The 16,401-nt window shown below is 41.0% G+C and overlaps 1 protein-coding gene across 2 annotated transcripts in view; it reads left to right on the top strand.

The window, feature by feature from the left end:
* The first annotated feature begins 8,784 nt into the window (after nt 1-8,784).
* LOC309708114 (alpha-1,6-mannosylglycoprotein 6-beta-N-acetylglucosaminyltransferase B-like) overlaps nt 8,785-16,401 on the top strand; it is a 113,267-nt gene continuing 105,650 nt past the window's right edge. For both annotated transcript variants that reach the window (XM_082535888.1, XM_082535887.1), the window contains exons 1-2: nt 8,785-9,357; nt 13,536-13,648. In XM_082535888.1, the coding sequence (XP_082392014.1) occupies nt 9,290-9,357; nt 13,536-13,648 (181 nt within the window). In that variant the 5' untranslated portion in view covers nt 8,785-9,289. The remainder of the gene's footprint in view (nt 9,358-13,535; nt 13,649-16,401) is intronic.

Genomic DNA, 16,401 nt, shown 5'->3' with positions numbered 1-16,401 from the left:
ATTAGCTCGCAATGCGGGATAACAGTTTGTAATATAATTTCACTTACACTGCCATTTGGAGATTATTTCCTAATTCATTTGTCATTACGACTAGCATGAAAATCATACATATTTTCAGTATTTACATAATTTGACACAGAGCTTTGTATTAGCTCCAAAATAAAATAAAACATCCACAGAACTTTCTGTGGAAAATCTCATATTTACAAAAACAAAAGCATATATTTGCTAACAACTCTAATAGAGTAATTGAGATTTGGTGCCACATTGTCATACATAAGACTGTTGAGTGTTAATTAATTTTATATTCATCCATCAGATTGTTTTGCTCTTTTATCTGCTCGTCAGATTCTCCGATTCTCCGGTTTTGTATGATTTATTCAGATTTAGATAAGACAAGTTGTGAAAGTCATGCTTAGGATAATCCCATTAACTGTGGAATCTCTGAACTATCACATATGACACGATTATCAGGACCAATCTACCACTGCAGACATTCCTCTCTGATTTGAAAAATACCATACGAGCATGATGCTGCTATATACATTAGGTACACCATGCTAATACCTCCTTGGACACCATTTGCTTTCAAAACTGCCTTTCTTCCATGTGGCACAGATTAAAAAAGCTCCTGGAAACATTCCTTAAAATTTTTTGATCCATAACACAAATGTCTTGTTTCCCCATATCCCAAAGGTGCTTGCTGGATTGAGATCTGAGGCTTCTTGAGTACACTAGATTCTTTGTAATGTTTGGGAAACCAGTTTGTGCTTTTCTGTGTTATCCTACTGGAAACAGCTGTCACTCCAGTCATAAATGCATAGACATGGTCAGCAATAATATTCAGGTAGGCTCAGTTAGGACAGGATAGATCTATGTGGTTTACACCATTACAGTTTTTCTCGATTGCTAAAACACATTTCTTGAAACTACGCCTCATATCCTCACAACAGTAAACACAAATCCATAACATCTCACTCAATTTCCCAAACATCCTATTTCCAGGTCAAAATGAAGCTCTACACCCAAAACTATTCACTCCTGCTGAAAAACCAAACTTTGCCCTCAGACATCAAACACAAGCCCTCAAAAACACACACACTACAACAGAGTTTTGCACACTGGTACAATTAATTCAAAACAATAGTTCCAAAACAAATAGGTTGCTTATGGTTCTCCCCTTCAAAACCCTTGTCACATGATAAACACAAAAGACGCAACCAATGTATGTACAGTGGCACATTGTTATTCATGTACTATACAGTACAACACACACCAGAAACATTATCCCACCTCAGCATCTTGTCTTTGGTCTGGGTCAGGCCAGAGAATCTCATCCACATCACAGGCTACATTGGCCCCAGCCAGGCAGCGGGGGTAAAATCCTCTTGCATGCCTGATCCACCCCTGTCATGCATCTACTGATATGTCTAGGCAGGCCTCTTCCATGGCCTGAAGGAGGTGAACACGGACATAAGGTTCTCGGTCATACACTTTCCACCGCCATGCCGAAAATAACTCCTCTATTGGGTTTAGAAAGGGAGAGTATGCAGGCAGAAAGATATTAGAAAACCTTGGGTTATTGGTAAACCAGTCACGAACCAGAGCAGCGCGATGGAAGCTGACGTTATCCCACACAACAACGTAGTGAGGCTGCTCTGGCTGTGCTGGTTCCCTGTAGTCCAGCTGGAACATATGTTGTCTTAAACCATCAAGAAAAGCAAGGAGAAGCATAGTGTTATAGGGTCCTAGTACGGCATGGCGGTGGAGTACCCCTCGTTGGCAGATGGCTGCGCACATAGTGACATTCCCCCCACACTGACCAGGGACATTTACAATAGCCCGATGGCTAATTATGTTCCTCCCCCTTTTCCTTCTTTTGGTCAGGTTAAAATCTGCCTCATCCACAAAGATTATTTCATGGGGAACAGGCCGTCCTTCAATCTCAAAGATTCTCTGCAAAACACATAACACAGTAGAGTCAATCGGTACCCTGAACCACAGTTCAAGAGTGCTGAAATGGCAGCATAAACTGCCATGCTGTGATGGTACACAATACTTTATACAGTATCAAAACTCATACCTGAACATATTCCACACGTTGGTTTTTCACTCTGTCAGAGTTTCGTTCGAAAGGGACTCGGTATGCCTGTTTCATCCGGAATTGATTCTTTCGGAGGATGCGGTCAATTGTGGAGAGGCTGATGGCATGTATGCCTCGAAAAAGATGATCATCCTCAATCACTCTCCTTTGAATCTCTTGCAGGCGGATTACATTATTTGCAATTACCATGTTTACAAGTTCCCTCTCTTGCTCCTCCGACAAAAGCCTTAACCTGCCTCCACCAGGTGGTCGTCTCTGTGTCCTACAAAAATAGAAGCACTCATTACTGTAACTGTCACACATTCATTTTACAGGCAAATAATGGAAACATACTGAAACTCAAGACACATAAGTTCAGTAACTTAAACGTTACTGTACAAAGCAGTCTTACTGCAAGTACACCTACCTGTTATCCTCCCTGAAGGTTCTGATGATGGAGGCAACAGTGAAGCGACTCAAATTTGGTTGTACTTGTTGCCCAGCCTCCCTCATAGTCATCCCATGGACAAGGACATGGTCAACTAAAGTGGCTCGAATTTCATCCGAGACTGACTGTCTTCTTGCCCTTGCTCTTCCCCTTCCTTGTCGCCGTCGTTCTCCACCTCCACCTCCTTCACCACGTCCTCCTCCTCCTCCACCTCTCCCTCCTCCTCCACCACCTTCCTGTTGTCCTAGACCACCTCCTCCTCCTCTTCCACCACGTCCTCCTCTTTCACCACGTCCTCCTCTTTCACCACGTCCTCCTCTTCCACCACGTCCTCCTCTTTCACCACGTCCTCCTCTTTCACCACGTCCTCCTCCTCCACCACGTCCTCCTCCTTCACCACGTCCTCTTTCTCCACCACGTCCTCTTCCTTTGCATCTCTTTGGATCCATTGTTTCAAACCTGAATGAGCTGACTTTGGCCCTTTTATCTATCCATCGCAGGTTCTGATTGGTGTGTGCTAAATTTTGACTCCTAGTGTTTCCACCTGGTTAATTGTGTGCTAATTGAGCTCAAGCTATGCTGACTTAAGTTAACATTATTGCATGCTAGTGCTTTCTAAATGACTACATGGTGTAAGCACTGTAAAATGTAGGGATTTGTGTGTAGAGTTTTGCAGTAACAGTTCACCAAATTTGAGTCATGTGTCAAAGCAGGGAATAGTGTTTATAGTTCAGGGAAATGGGTGAGCTTTTTGAACAATAGCGTTACGGTTTTGAAATTTTAGTTTAGAGGCCTGGTTATAGTGTTTAAGCAATCGAGAAAAACTGTAATACACCAAACTCTGGCTCTACCATCTAAATGTTGCAGTAGAAATTTAGAGTCATTGGACCAGGCAACATTTTTCCGGGCTTCTGTTGTTGTATTTTCTTTAGTCCCTGTTGAATTATAGCCTCAGTTTCCTGTTTGTTGTTGATAGGAAGGACGCCGGGTGTGCTCTTCTGCTGCTGTAGCCCACCTCCTACATGGCATGATGTGTTCTGAGATACTCATCTGCATAATTTGGTTGTTGGTGGTTATTTGGGTTACTTTTGCCTTCCTATCAACTAAAAACAGTCTGGACATTCTCCTCTGACTCCCACTCACTGGATATTTTCTCTTCTTTGGATGATGCTCTGTAAACCCTAGAGACGGTTGTGAAGGAAAATCCCAGTAGTTTAGCAGTTTCTGAAACACCATGCCAAATTCAAATTAATGAAATCACCTCTCTTTCACTGTCTTTCATATTCTGATGCTCAGTTTGATCTCCAACAGGTGGTCTCAGATGCCTCTACATGCCTAAATACGTTGAGTTGCTCTTTGTTTTAAGGACTAGTTGAAAACTCGTACCTAGTATAGTGGTGAGTACACAACAAGGTAGTCTAATCATGTTCTGAAGAAGACCAGTAAACAAAATTTTACAGCTCTGCTATATCAGCCAGCATCTATTAAAGCATCTTATTGGATCCTTTGTTCAATTGTTGGTGGTGGTTTTAGATTTGAAATAGGTAATGTTTAGAAAAAATATGTTATCTACATCATATAGTCCCTTAAACAAGACAATATATTAAAATCCAGTCTGACTAAAATGTTAATCCCTCAACTCTGATGTGCTGAAATGATCTTTTTAGATTTTTTTTTTTTTAAACATTTTTGTGTATGCTGTGTATAGTGACCGGTAACAAACACAGACAATGGGAGCTTGTGTCTGAGAGGTTTACAGTGTTATTCTCAAAGTCATTGCTCCCCCTTGCTAAGAGAGTTGGTTGAGGCAGAAATCTGATAACAACTTTGTGGGGAAGATGAAAGATGTTCGTGTGAAACAGCTGAAACAAATGCCCCTGTATGCTCTCCTCTCTTTGTCCCTGTCTGCTGATAGATGGAAAGTGTTCCCCTTCCAGTTTAGTCATCCCTCTCACAAGAAAATGTGTTAAGCATACCATATGTAACAAATGCTCTCTCTTCATCTTTATTTCATGCACTCTGTTCCTGTTTTTGAGTGTGTTTGTGTGTTAGGGTCCTCCAACTCCCTTTAAATGCTGCAAAGGTTATTATATATATATAAGTTATATTCAGCTTATGCTATGAAGCACTGTGCAGATTTCTATGCATTCTCACACATGTGTTTCCACTTTAATTACACACTTTTTTTTTACATTATTTCTCATTTGTTACAATTTTTATTAAGTGACTTTTGCAGTGATTTAACTAGAGTACGCTGTGCTAATGCACTGGAGCAGACTAAGTATAGTTAAGGGTGTTTTTAAATCCCCAATGTCGTCAGTGAGCTGGGTCTAATTCATAAACCATAAACAAGAAAAAGGAAATGCAGAAAGAAAGTCCACAGTACCAAGACTGTGTAGGAAACATGGGATAATAAACTCACTAAACATCAGGACTTTCTTCTCTTTTCATTACTAATTGCCAGCTTCTTCTGCAGCTACTGTAGCTTTACATCTGCACCTGGTTTTATCTGTGTCAGGCGATGTTCTGTTTCAAGGTAAAAACTCATTAATACTAGTGATAAGTACTACTGGAGGGAGTTAAAGTGCAGCTATTAAATGTTTAATATTTTCTGTGTCATATATTTAAAACAATATGCTGATTTTCTTTTTCTTTTCTTTTTTACATGAACACTTTTTTGTAATTTTTCTTTATGACACCACCACAATTCAATGTGTATAATTAAGGCTTAACTGCAGTGCAGGCTTTAAGCTAACAAACTAACATCATTTTACATACAAGGGTTGTTTTTAATACATGAACGAAAATGCATTGCAGAATCCATGACCATCACCAAATACTGTTTCTTTCCTTGCGATGCTCTGTCAGGCCTTTACTGCAGCTACCTTCAGTTTCTGCTTCTTTGTTTGATCGTAGTAGAGATTCAAACACTTCACAGTTCATCCTGATACTTCTATTAGCAGTCAGATCATCAGTGACGGCCATATAAGTCCATCTCATAATGCTGCCTCTGATGCATTATGTTTCATATCATTAGGAGCTCCTTTCCTTCTCCATACTGTTTTCTTCCCAACATGCTGGTTGTAACTTGCTGTAAACACTCTATGCTTAAATTCATTGTAGACTTTGACAATGGCGTGCCTACCTCCTCCTGTTGTTGAATTGGATAGATGTTGTGAAGTTGTTTTTCTTAACCACAGGAATACTTCTGTTATTCATGACTTCTCCTGTGTTTCAGGTCTTTTGGTGTCAGTGAATCAATCAATACTCTGACCAGAATGTAAGAATGTATCAGATTTGTGTCACTTTCAAAAACTTATGGGTCTCACTGCATACACCTTTGGAAGGTGACGCTAATTTTAAACATTACATTTGAAATAATGAGGTAAGCGTACGTACAAGTAATCCCTGTGAGCCCAAGGTTCAGACTTTAGACTGCTCTAAACACCAGGTTTCTGACAAGTTTTATAACTCTTAAATCTGCGTTATGTAAAAAAAAATGTTTTTTTTTTCAGACCATGAACAGCCAAAAGGCAGCATGTTTGTTTGTTCAGACCACTTCCCAGGGGACTCTTGTGAACAGGACCTATGTGAAGCTAGATGTTCAACCAACCTAATGCTAAGAGAAAGCTACTTTATAAAGAGAGATGTGGAGAAGTCAGACCCAAAAGGCTGTAAACATATCACTGAAATACTTTTCTGGTAGGGAAAACTGGACAGCATAAATTGTGACTGAAGCTTTAGTTAAGACCATGGGCATGATTATAATGTAGCCGAGCTGCTCTTTGTAATTCTTCTATCACTTGCTAGCTTTGTGTATAACAAATGATAGCCCAGGGAGATAATATACAGACACTTAGAATCAGCAGGATAACATTTTGCTACTTTAACTGTGGTATTTCCACAGAGCCGACGTTTTCATATGAAAAGGGAGTTAGGGTAATTCCCTCACATCACCTCACCTATTACCAGGGACATGAGTATTTAGACACTGTTTGATACAGCTTGGTACTGAAGAATTAAGTCTACTGTTATATCCCAGGGTGTGCAGGTATTCAGTGTAATATTTCCACTGCTGTAATCTTTGCTCCTGTAAAAGGTACTAGAGCTAGCAGTAGAACTAAATGACAGTAGCTGTGTCAAGGCTATGTACCAGAACATTTGGGGGTACTTTTTTTAACCATGCAAAGCTACCCTAGTAGAGTCCAAGAAAAAAAGAAGCTGAAAATTAGCTCCTCTTTAACCAAGTGGTGGAAAATATGAGGGTACTACTAAAAAATGCACTATTATAGCTGTGAAAGAGTCTGTGACATTTCTACTAATATAGAATTTGACCTAATACCTCTTTCATTCTTCCACTGAAACAATTCTGTTTACCGCTGCAGGGGGTAGAGTTTGCCATTTTAAATGCATCTATCTCACTGATGATGCAACATGATTCCTTAAAAGTGGGCCAGTGATAATGTCTACATTTGGTTTGTAAGAGTCTGAATTGAGGCGGTGTGCCATGCCTTTGGGTATTTTTCTGAGTCTCGCAGACTGCTTTTTAAACATCAGTGATTTCTACTGTAGTGTGTGCATGTGCATGATTGTGTGTATGTCTGTATTATGCATTTGTGCAGAATAAAATTAATGTATCCACACCCACAGACACACAAACAAAAGGTGCAAGAATTCCATGTTTGCACAGTGGATTCCTGTTGATAGAGCAGCACTATTCCCACAACCCACAGAGAGGGACAGCCTATGTGGGTGGTGGGCTGTCAGTCAAATCCTTATGTACAAGCGCAAGTGATCCATGAAGGGAGTTTGAGATTTCACTGTCATCCTCAGACTGGTCCACTGCAGATCCCCCCCACCGCACCCCACCTTCTGACTCTGTTTCTGCTCCACCGGCCACAAAGGCTGCATACTTTGTGCATGTGGCTAGAGCTGACTGCAAATCATTGAGGTGAACAAATAAGGTAGCCTCAAGATAGCTAGTGTCCCTCCCTATTTGTTGAAGCTAATTCTGCACAGTGCCATAAGGTGTGTGTTGAGTGGGTGTTACCCGCTTTACTACATTGGGGTGGAGGGTGTTGTTTTATTTGTTATTGTACTGAATCCCAGCACACCGTGTAAATGTGGTAATGGGTAATGTAAAGCATAACATTAGATTACTACCACCTGGTGCTACTGATGCTGCGTCTGCTCCTGCTGCAGTACCGCTACCTGCCGCTGGATGCCACCGATGCATCCTGAGCACATTCAGCGCTCTCCATGGTGCTGAAACAATTACCAGAGCAAATCCTCAAATGCGCAATCTAAAGCTTAATGTGCAAAAAGTGTGCTTAAAGAAATTTAACCCAGCCTACATTGTAATTATAACCCGCTGTAATCACGGGCATTAAATAATGTGTCAAAACAGCTGCCGTCGCTCATTTCACCCATGGGTAGAGAAATACTGATGACCCTTTCAAATCCACCTGTGGGACTGAGTCACAACAGGGGGCTTTGATTAGCTGCGTGGGGGAAAGGTGTGCAACAGTTAACTGTACATACTTTGCACAAACTGAAGGAAAAAGACAGTGAAGCACGGAGCGATGTTTCCGTGCTCCTCATGGGAGAGTTGTGGGATGGCGTCATGCAGAAGTGAGTGCGACGCGGAGGGTCTCGACCATCCAGACCTGTCCATCGCTCCAGTGTCGAGGGACCAGCATCAAGTCAGTCACCGGTAGCTACAATGATACAGGAAATAAAATGAATTACCTCACAAATAAAAGAAGTACGTGTGTTTGTTAAAGAGCTTTTCAATTTATATGCTCGACGGAAAATTGGCTAATGAGATTGTCAGAAAAAAAACTTCATCTGGGAGACAGCCCAAATTCTCCAGCGTGTATTGTACAGCCAAATGAATAAGGAGCGAAAATTTCAGAGAAGGAAAAAATCACCTCACGTTTTTCCAAATCTAAAGGGAAATAAATAAATAAATGAATAAATTCTTATTTTCTTCTATATTTACTTACATTTATACTTCTAGTTAATAGTTTCTTTGTGTTTGTAGACCCTTTCAGAATATAATTAGGCAACATTAGTGTCTGTTTGTGAAGGACTGTGATTGTAAGTAATTTGCAATTTGGATGTTTGACATTCGCGCTTGGATTTTTCTTCTTTTAGTGTTTGTCCCCACTGTTAGAATCGGTTGCTCGTTGGCGGGGCTATTATTTTGAAAAGATTAGCCGGACGTTCAGCACTTCACCTGAGCCAGCTCGCCTCGTGAGAGCTGAACTGTAAGACCGGCTGGCTGGTTGGCCACACTCGCGCTGGGTGCGCTGCGAAGTTAAATCGACTACGAAGCTGTCTCTCCTCTTTTAAAACCAAGAGAGCGAGCGAATATACCGACCGACAAACAAACATCTTCCCTCACATGTTTTATCAAACGCCATTTTTTGTGCGTTTTTTCTTTTTTTTTTCTTTTTTGGTGAAGGACTCCAGAGCTTCGGCGCAACCCGCGGCGACTTCTCCTTCACCGTGCTCGCCTGGAGACGGAATATAACGCTTTAATGACATTTTCACTCCCGGATAAAGAAGCTCACTGAATGAAACTTTAGACTTTTTCTTCTGGATAGGTGAAGAAGCTCCGCTGTTTATTTTTCTATCTGTAGAAAAGGCGTGTTGTGCTGTGGACCGCTGTATGGGACGCACTTAAAAATGGTCGGTCACCTCAAGTTCCAGGTCGGGAGGTTAACAACGATGTCAGGACTCGCTGGTTTTGGAAAATGATTGCTGGCAGCACCGACGCTAAAATAATGGTCAGAAGATGTCTAGTAACGTTCAAACCGTTCAGGTGAGAACAAAGAGCTGACACAGTTTTCTTATAGCCTCCAGCATCGTGTGCATTCCCCCCTCGCTGCGTTTATGTTTAGCATGCAGTTTTATTTTTTGCTTGTTTTGTTTTTTGCTTTGTTTTTCTGACTGACTCAACTTCTGGCTGCACAGAGTTGCAAAGCCCTGAAAAATACAGTAATTCGGCAATGTGCACATGGAGGGCAGGGAAGGAGTGCATACATGTGTTGTCACTCATCAAAACACCCACACACCAGATGTTCCTCCTATCAATTCCACCTAAATCCATATGGATAAAGACTGTAAATGTTGATAGAGGGTCTGCACTATTTGCAAACCGTGCTCTAACTTGCTGTAGTTTCATATTGCGTGGATCGCTGATCTACACCTGTGTGGCTCTGTTGCATTGGACAGGATTCCTTACATATGAATAAAAGAGTTTATACTCAACTGAGTAGATCTGTCAGCCCTTCCTATTAAATTTTCTCTGATAGTGGCAGATTTTAAATCCTTAAGGTAATCCTTCCCCCTCCCTACAATTTGCCTTATACCCAGTTTCCATTGCTGAAAGTGTTACATGTATGTAGTAGGGTAAGGGAGCAAAGCTGTGCAATCTTTGAAAAAAAAAAAAAAGGGGGTGGGGGTAGTAGGATGGGGGTGGGTGATGGTTACATTCATGTTGCATGGAATTACTTCACCTGCCATCTACTCGGTAGATCAAGCATTAACTCAGAAACACATTCAGCTAAGCAGCTTTGTGATAAAGCCACACTAACCTCGACAGCACAGACAATGAGCGCTTGTTGCAGATTTGTGTAGTATCACATTTGAAATTATGCCAGATTCCATTATGTTTTTCCCTTAAAAAGCAGGTTGGTGAGATGAAGGTTCCCAGGGTCAATGCACAGATCCCCGAAAAAGCACAATAGTTGCAGTACATTAACCTTAAGTGATACCCCAAGGCTCAAGCCAAAAAAAAAAGTGCCAAAATGATACATGTGGAAACATAACCTCCAGTGAATTTTTATATGGTTCCGTTTCTGTGTATTAACTCCACAAATTAAGAGTCATTATGAGAATTTAGGCTCATTTAGGTGCCAGGAAAAGTTTCCTGGAAAACACCACAAGTAACACCTATTCCCTACCATGCCTGGTAGAAATTCTCTCCCTTCAAAATCATCTACCTAGAGGCAAAATCTGATAAGTATATTTGTGAGGAAGCCAGTTAACTGATAGCACATCTCTCCCTCTGATCCAATTATAAGGAGCAGAACATTCACTTTAAGCCTGTTAATTAAAGCCTCGTCAGGCAGGACCGGGGCATAATCCTCTCATATCACCCACCTAACGCCACTTCGCAAAAACGGCTAAACGATAAGAGAGGAAACGTTTGCCCTAGGACAGCATTAGACCAGCCTCTGCACTCCCGCGTGAGCTGAAAATCTCTTTTTCTCTTTCCATTAGCCTGTTTCTTACAAACATCGCTGCCTTTGCCTCATCCTCTGCACACTCACACACACAAAATATTCCTGCATCTGGGATAAATTATAAAGAAAAGATAAAGTGGATTAAAAAAAACAAACAACCTTTGTGTTTAGCTATAAAAAAAAAATTGTCTCTGAGTAACCCCTTTATCTTTTCCAAACTGTCACTGCCCCACCTGCCCCCCCCCCCCCCCCCTTATCGCAATATTACAAAGCACTGACAAAAACAATGATTTCCAAATAACAGGCCATCTTCAGTAAAGGCCTGTACCAGATCGGGTTGACTTTTCTGCTTTCCTCACTGGTTTTCTGAGCAGATGCTTGTAGAGTAAGTGCATAATCCATGCAGGTGTAAGTATCTTCGGATCACGGCCTCACAGCGATGTCAAATAATCTCTTGATCACAATGACTGTATGGGTTTAAAGTCACATCGCATATTGAAGTGTTGCAGTTTGTTCCTCTGACAGTGATCAAGCTGTTCTAATACATTCCATAATATGCATGGAACAGATGGGGTGGGGTGGGGGGGTTAGTATTTCTTAATATTGCAGTTTCCTGGGAGAGACAAACAGCTAAATGATAAAGCAGAACAAATGAGAGCGTGCAGCAATGGTTAGATACTGAGACTTTGAAATAGCAACTGTGATTATGTTCTGTAAATCAATAAAGAAATTCTACACACACACAAAAAGTCTGTTAACATCCTGACACTTTATTTATTCAAGCCATTCGCTGTAATCTTGACGGGCACGGTGATAATCACTTTAAAGTCTTGTTGAATAACCTGCTTTTGGCGCCAGAAAATAACGCTGAGAAGGAGGATTGGGAAGGCTCATGTCAAAATGTACTTGTGCACAAATTACTGTGTGTGTGTCCTGCGCTGTAAATAATTGAATTCAACCGTATAGCAGCTTGTATTTGGTGCAACCCATTCAACTCAAGCTACGATCAATATGACTTTTTCAGTTTTAGTGTGTTCTTGTGTTCAAGAAGGATGGAAAAAAAAGTTTCTCAAAGAAGAGAAGTTTTGCTGGATTATACCTGATTGCATTTTCTGTGACTCAGGACAGGACACACTGGCTCTATCTTGAAGTCAGAGTCGCTCCAGTGGCTTGCCAAACCGCCAAGCTGTACACTTAACAAATTATTCGACATCATCTCTATCCCTTTTGATTAGATCAGCTCAGCAAATGTTCTTTTAAGTGGTCGTTCCTCCTCAGTGTTGATAGTAATTTGTTTCCTCAATATTAAGAGGTTTAATTCAGAAACTGGTGTGACAGGAGCTGCTTACCATTTCTGGAAGTGCTGTCAGATTTTATAGTGGGCCAGGCATTCATGTAAACAACTCATGCCTGGCTCTGGAGGAAAAGCAAATATAAATTATTCATATATTTGTTTTCTTCTACCACTTTAAGTTCTGTCCAAAAATTTTATTTGTGTGAATTGCCATAGTGATATTACAAAATCATGCATTTTAAGATGGGTATAATTTGTATGGTTAAAGAATTTACCCCCCAAAATATACATGATTTAGAAATATGGCTTAAGTTGCTGAATTAACTGCTGTTTATTTTATTTTTGTTTATTGTCACTTAACCCAGTTTTTAGGGGGGGGGGTCCCCATTTGTGGAGGTTATCAGTGGAGCAACATTTTAAAAGTAGGGCTCGACTTGTTAGGCACAGAGGCTGACTGTTATTTTGTCCAGTGAATCAAAATCACTGACGGCCTTTCCTCGCTTCTTCCCCCAAAGACTCAGCATAATGAGATAACCTCTGATCCATATACACTGAAGAGAGTAACTTAACTAGGACAAGAATTATACAGACACCAAAGACCTGATTTTTAAACTCTTTTAAGCCAGCGATTGCATTCTCTCATGGTCGTCTAACCAGGCAGAACCGACACAGATCCTCACTTTCTTTTCCCCTCTGTTTTATGGTGACATTTTAAACATCTGATATTTGCCACAAAACAACGTTTTATGACAGAGGGCTGGCTGATGCCACTTTTTGTTTCAAAGACTTTAGTTAGCATTACACTTTCTTACCCGTTTTTAGCAACGTAATGCTTTTGGCTCCATTCTTCCTTCTTGATGCCTTTTTGCCCTCGCACACCTTTCACATTGCATTAATAATCACTTGCTTTTTTTTTTGCTTTTTTTTTTGCCCGCACTTAGCAACACATTATTTTGGCAGTTGTTCTTGATGTGTGCCAAGCAGTAATGTCACAACACTAGTTTGTTTCAAGTGCCCTTTGGCTTCGAGAGTCTTCTCTTCTATGTGCGATCACTGCTCCGTTTGTGCTCTGCCTTCTGGAACTTCTTCCTTTTTTTTTTGACTCTGTTCATGTCTCTTCTCCACATTTTCTCCCATCCTCTCATCTTTCTATTTTCCTCCTTTTTTTTGCTGTCAATCATTTTATTCAACTAAAACGTGTCTTCTGTAATTGTTGGCATTTTCATCTGTGTACAATCCTACTTTTTCTTTTCATGCTTTACACCTTTCATCATTTTTCCATTGTGTGGCTTAAAAATCTCCCTCTCTTATTTCTCTTTCTATTATTATATTATAATTATTATATTATATTCCAACTACTTTCCCACAATATCAATTTACCTGCCCATCTTGATAAATATGCTTTTCCTGTCTTAACTCCCCTTTTATCCTGTCCCCTCTCCTCCCACTGTGTTGCAGGATATTCGTGGTGGGAATAGGCTTCTTCAGCCTGTGTTTTCTAATGACCTCTCTGGGGGGGCAGTTCTCAGCAAAGAGACTGGGGGACTCCCCCTTTACCATCCGCACAGAAGGTAATGACATGTTTTGTGTGTGACAATGAGAGCCCGCTTGCAAGTATATGTGTGTAAAAGCTCTTCCTCTGAATTAAAATGTTTCATGTTTTAAAATTGGTATACTGCATAGAAATCATGAGGAGAAATTCAAATACCACTGCACAACCAGTGAAATTGTGAAACATTACACCAGTGTGACCTTTAGTGGGAAAGCTGCTGCTTTTTTACTTTAAAGACTCAGAATTCATCGAAAGCTGCAGTGGTTGGATTAAGATCTTTATTTCAAAAAACAGAAGAAGAACCTTGGTGTCTCCACACCTTTGCACACAACAGTACACTTGAAATGAATCTTAATCCCATTAAAACACATATAATATGTACAGTGGCAGAAACAATAGAATAGAATTCGCATCATTTTAATGTCTCCATGGGACATTTTGCTTTACAGGTTATATGCCAATACAGTATGTACATGGATCCATGTTTGCACACATGCATATGGTAAAACCCAACACTGGATCTAAATGCACACAAACTGTAAGGGAGAGGATTGAAAAACAAGAGCAGGACAAATGACTCTCTGAATCTGTTAAATCTGGAACTATATGTGTAAAGACTGCTGAGTGTCTGAAAGACTGGTTTGTGCAGTTGACAGGACCATCATTTCTACTTTACTGTTTGTTTATATTAAGAATATCAAACCAGCAAAATATAGAAAATTAACTTGAAAAATAATAAAACATCTTCATCAATGCATGCCTGTATTAAAACTTCTTCATATAAACTGGATATTTTTACCCCTCTGAGGGCCGACCACACCACCCTGTCATCTGTTCCAAGTTCCTGGACACCAGAGCAGCAGCTATTACCCCACACAACACCTCACCTCTACTCTCATCCCATCCTCAGCATGTCTTTCTGCCTACTTCATAAATGCCGCAGTGTTGCCTTTCATCTTTCTCTCCACTGGATGTTTTTCATGTTACTGAGCTGGTTTGTAGAGCTAAGGACTCCACCTGTCTCCTGGACACTATGCCAAAAACCTTGGCCAAGATATCAACAAGTCTTTAGAAATTAGACTGGTACCCTCAGCTCTCAAATAGCTGCTGTTTGCTCCATTGTTAAAAAACCTTACTTGAACCCTGATAACCAAAGTCAAACCTTCCGTTCATGAGTAAAATCCTGGAAAGAGAAGCTGCTTCCCAACGCCACAAACTCTTTGAACCCTTGGATTCTGACACACAGCACTAAGACTGCTCTCGTCAAGATTACAAATCACATCCTCTTTGCTGCAGACCCACATCAGCATCCCCATTCTCCTGGACTTTTCAGCAGCTTTTGGCAGTCTCTTATTCTATCCTCCTTGACTCTGTCCAACTATGTTCACCTCACAGATGTAGCGCTCTCCTGATTTCAGGATATCTTGCTGACAGGAGAGATCATGTCACCTGGATGTTCCTTGTCTAGTACAGTCAGGCAATGTCTCCCAAGAATCTGTGCTGTGACCTCTTCTTTTCATCATTTACCGCCACCATCCACTATTTTGAGCTGAGGTTCCACTACTATGCTGATGATACACAGTTAAATCTCAGCATTAAACACTCCAGTCAGCACCTTCCTCTGATCCTTATCAGGTTCTGGGAAACATCAAAATCTGAATGTCAACCAACTTTGTCAAGTTGAACAACAATAAAATCGAACTGTCGGTTGTTGTTTCTAAGCCATCGTCCTGAAAGTGGCTGATCATGGCCTTAATGTGAATATATTCTTCATTTCACCATCTCCAGATGTTTGCAACCTGGATGTTGTTCTGGACTCCACTCTCTAATTCTCATCACATATCAAATCTGTCTCTAAATCCACCTTCGACCATCTGAAAAACATCTCCAGACTTTGGCCTTGACTCCCAGACACAGCAGCTGAAACCCTCATTTATGCCATGTCCATGCTCCACAAAATCTATTGGACCTTCTGTTCCCCTAAACCCCATCTCAGACTCTGTGTTCACATGTTAAAGTCCTTCTCTCCATTCCCTCACACCAGGCTGTGGTCCTTTGGGACAGAGCCTCCAGCACTGTTGCTCCCACTCTCTGCAACATGTTCCTCCCTGAGTTCTGCAACACACTCAAAAAGCATTTGAAATGTCACCTACTCACTAAAGCCTTTGGCTGTTGACTCTTTAAAAAAAATGGTCTAAAGCAGCGGTCCCCAACCTTTTTTGCGCCACGGACCGGTTTATGCCCGACAATATTTTCACAGACCGGCCTTTAAGGTGTCGCGGATAAATACAACAAAATAAAACTAGTACCGGTACCGAAAAAAAGAAGATTTATTCATAACACACGTGAAAAGACCCAGGAAAACCGAGTTAACGATAAAAACGATAACAAAATAACACTGAAAACCGATAAAAACCCTGAAAACCATCCATTTCACACCTGAGCCTCAACTCTCGCGGCCCGGTACCAAACGACTCACGGACTGGTACCGGTCCGAGGCCCGGGGGTTGGGGACCGCTGGTCTAAAGTAACCTTGGATTTCTTGAAATGCGCTATATAAATCTAAGCTATTATCATTATTACTGTTACGAGTTAAATCCTTAAATTTGACTCCACACATCACTTTGGCTGCTTCACTTACACTGCGTAGACACCAAGCTGTTGTCCAGCAAAGCCAAAACTCAACAATGAAATGTCTTAAATAAGCCTGCCAGCAATATCACATGAACAGGAGCGTAGGTTGACCACCGCTGGTAAGGCAGAAAAAGAGAG

This window comes from Aulonocara stuartgranti (genome assembly GCF_965226115.1).
Source record: "Aulonocara stuartgranti genome assembly, chromosome: 6".
Classification (NCBI taxonomy): Eukaryota; Metazoa; Chordata; class Actinopteri; order Cichliformes; family Cichlidae; genus Aulonocara; species Aulonocara stuartgranti.
The sequence above is the reverse complement of the archived record's forward strand: the minus strand, read 5'-3'. Positions and strand labels throughout refer to the sequence as shown.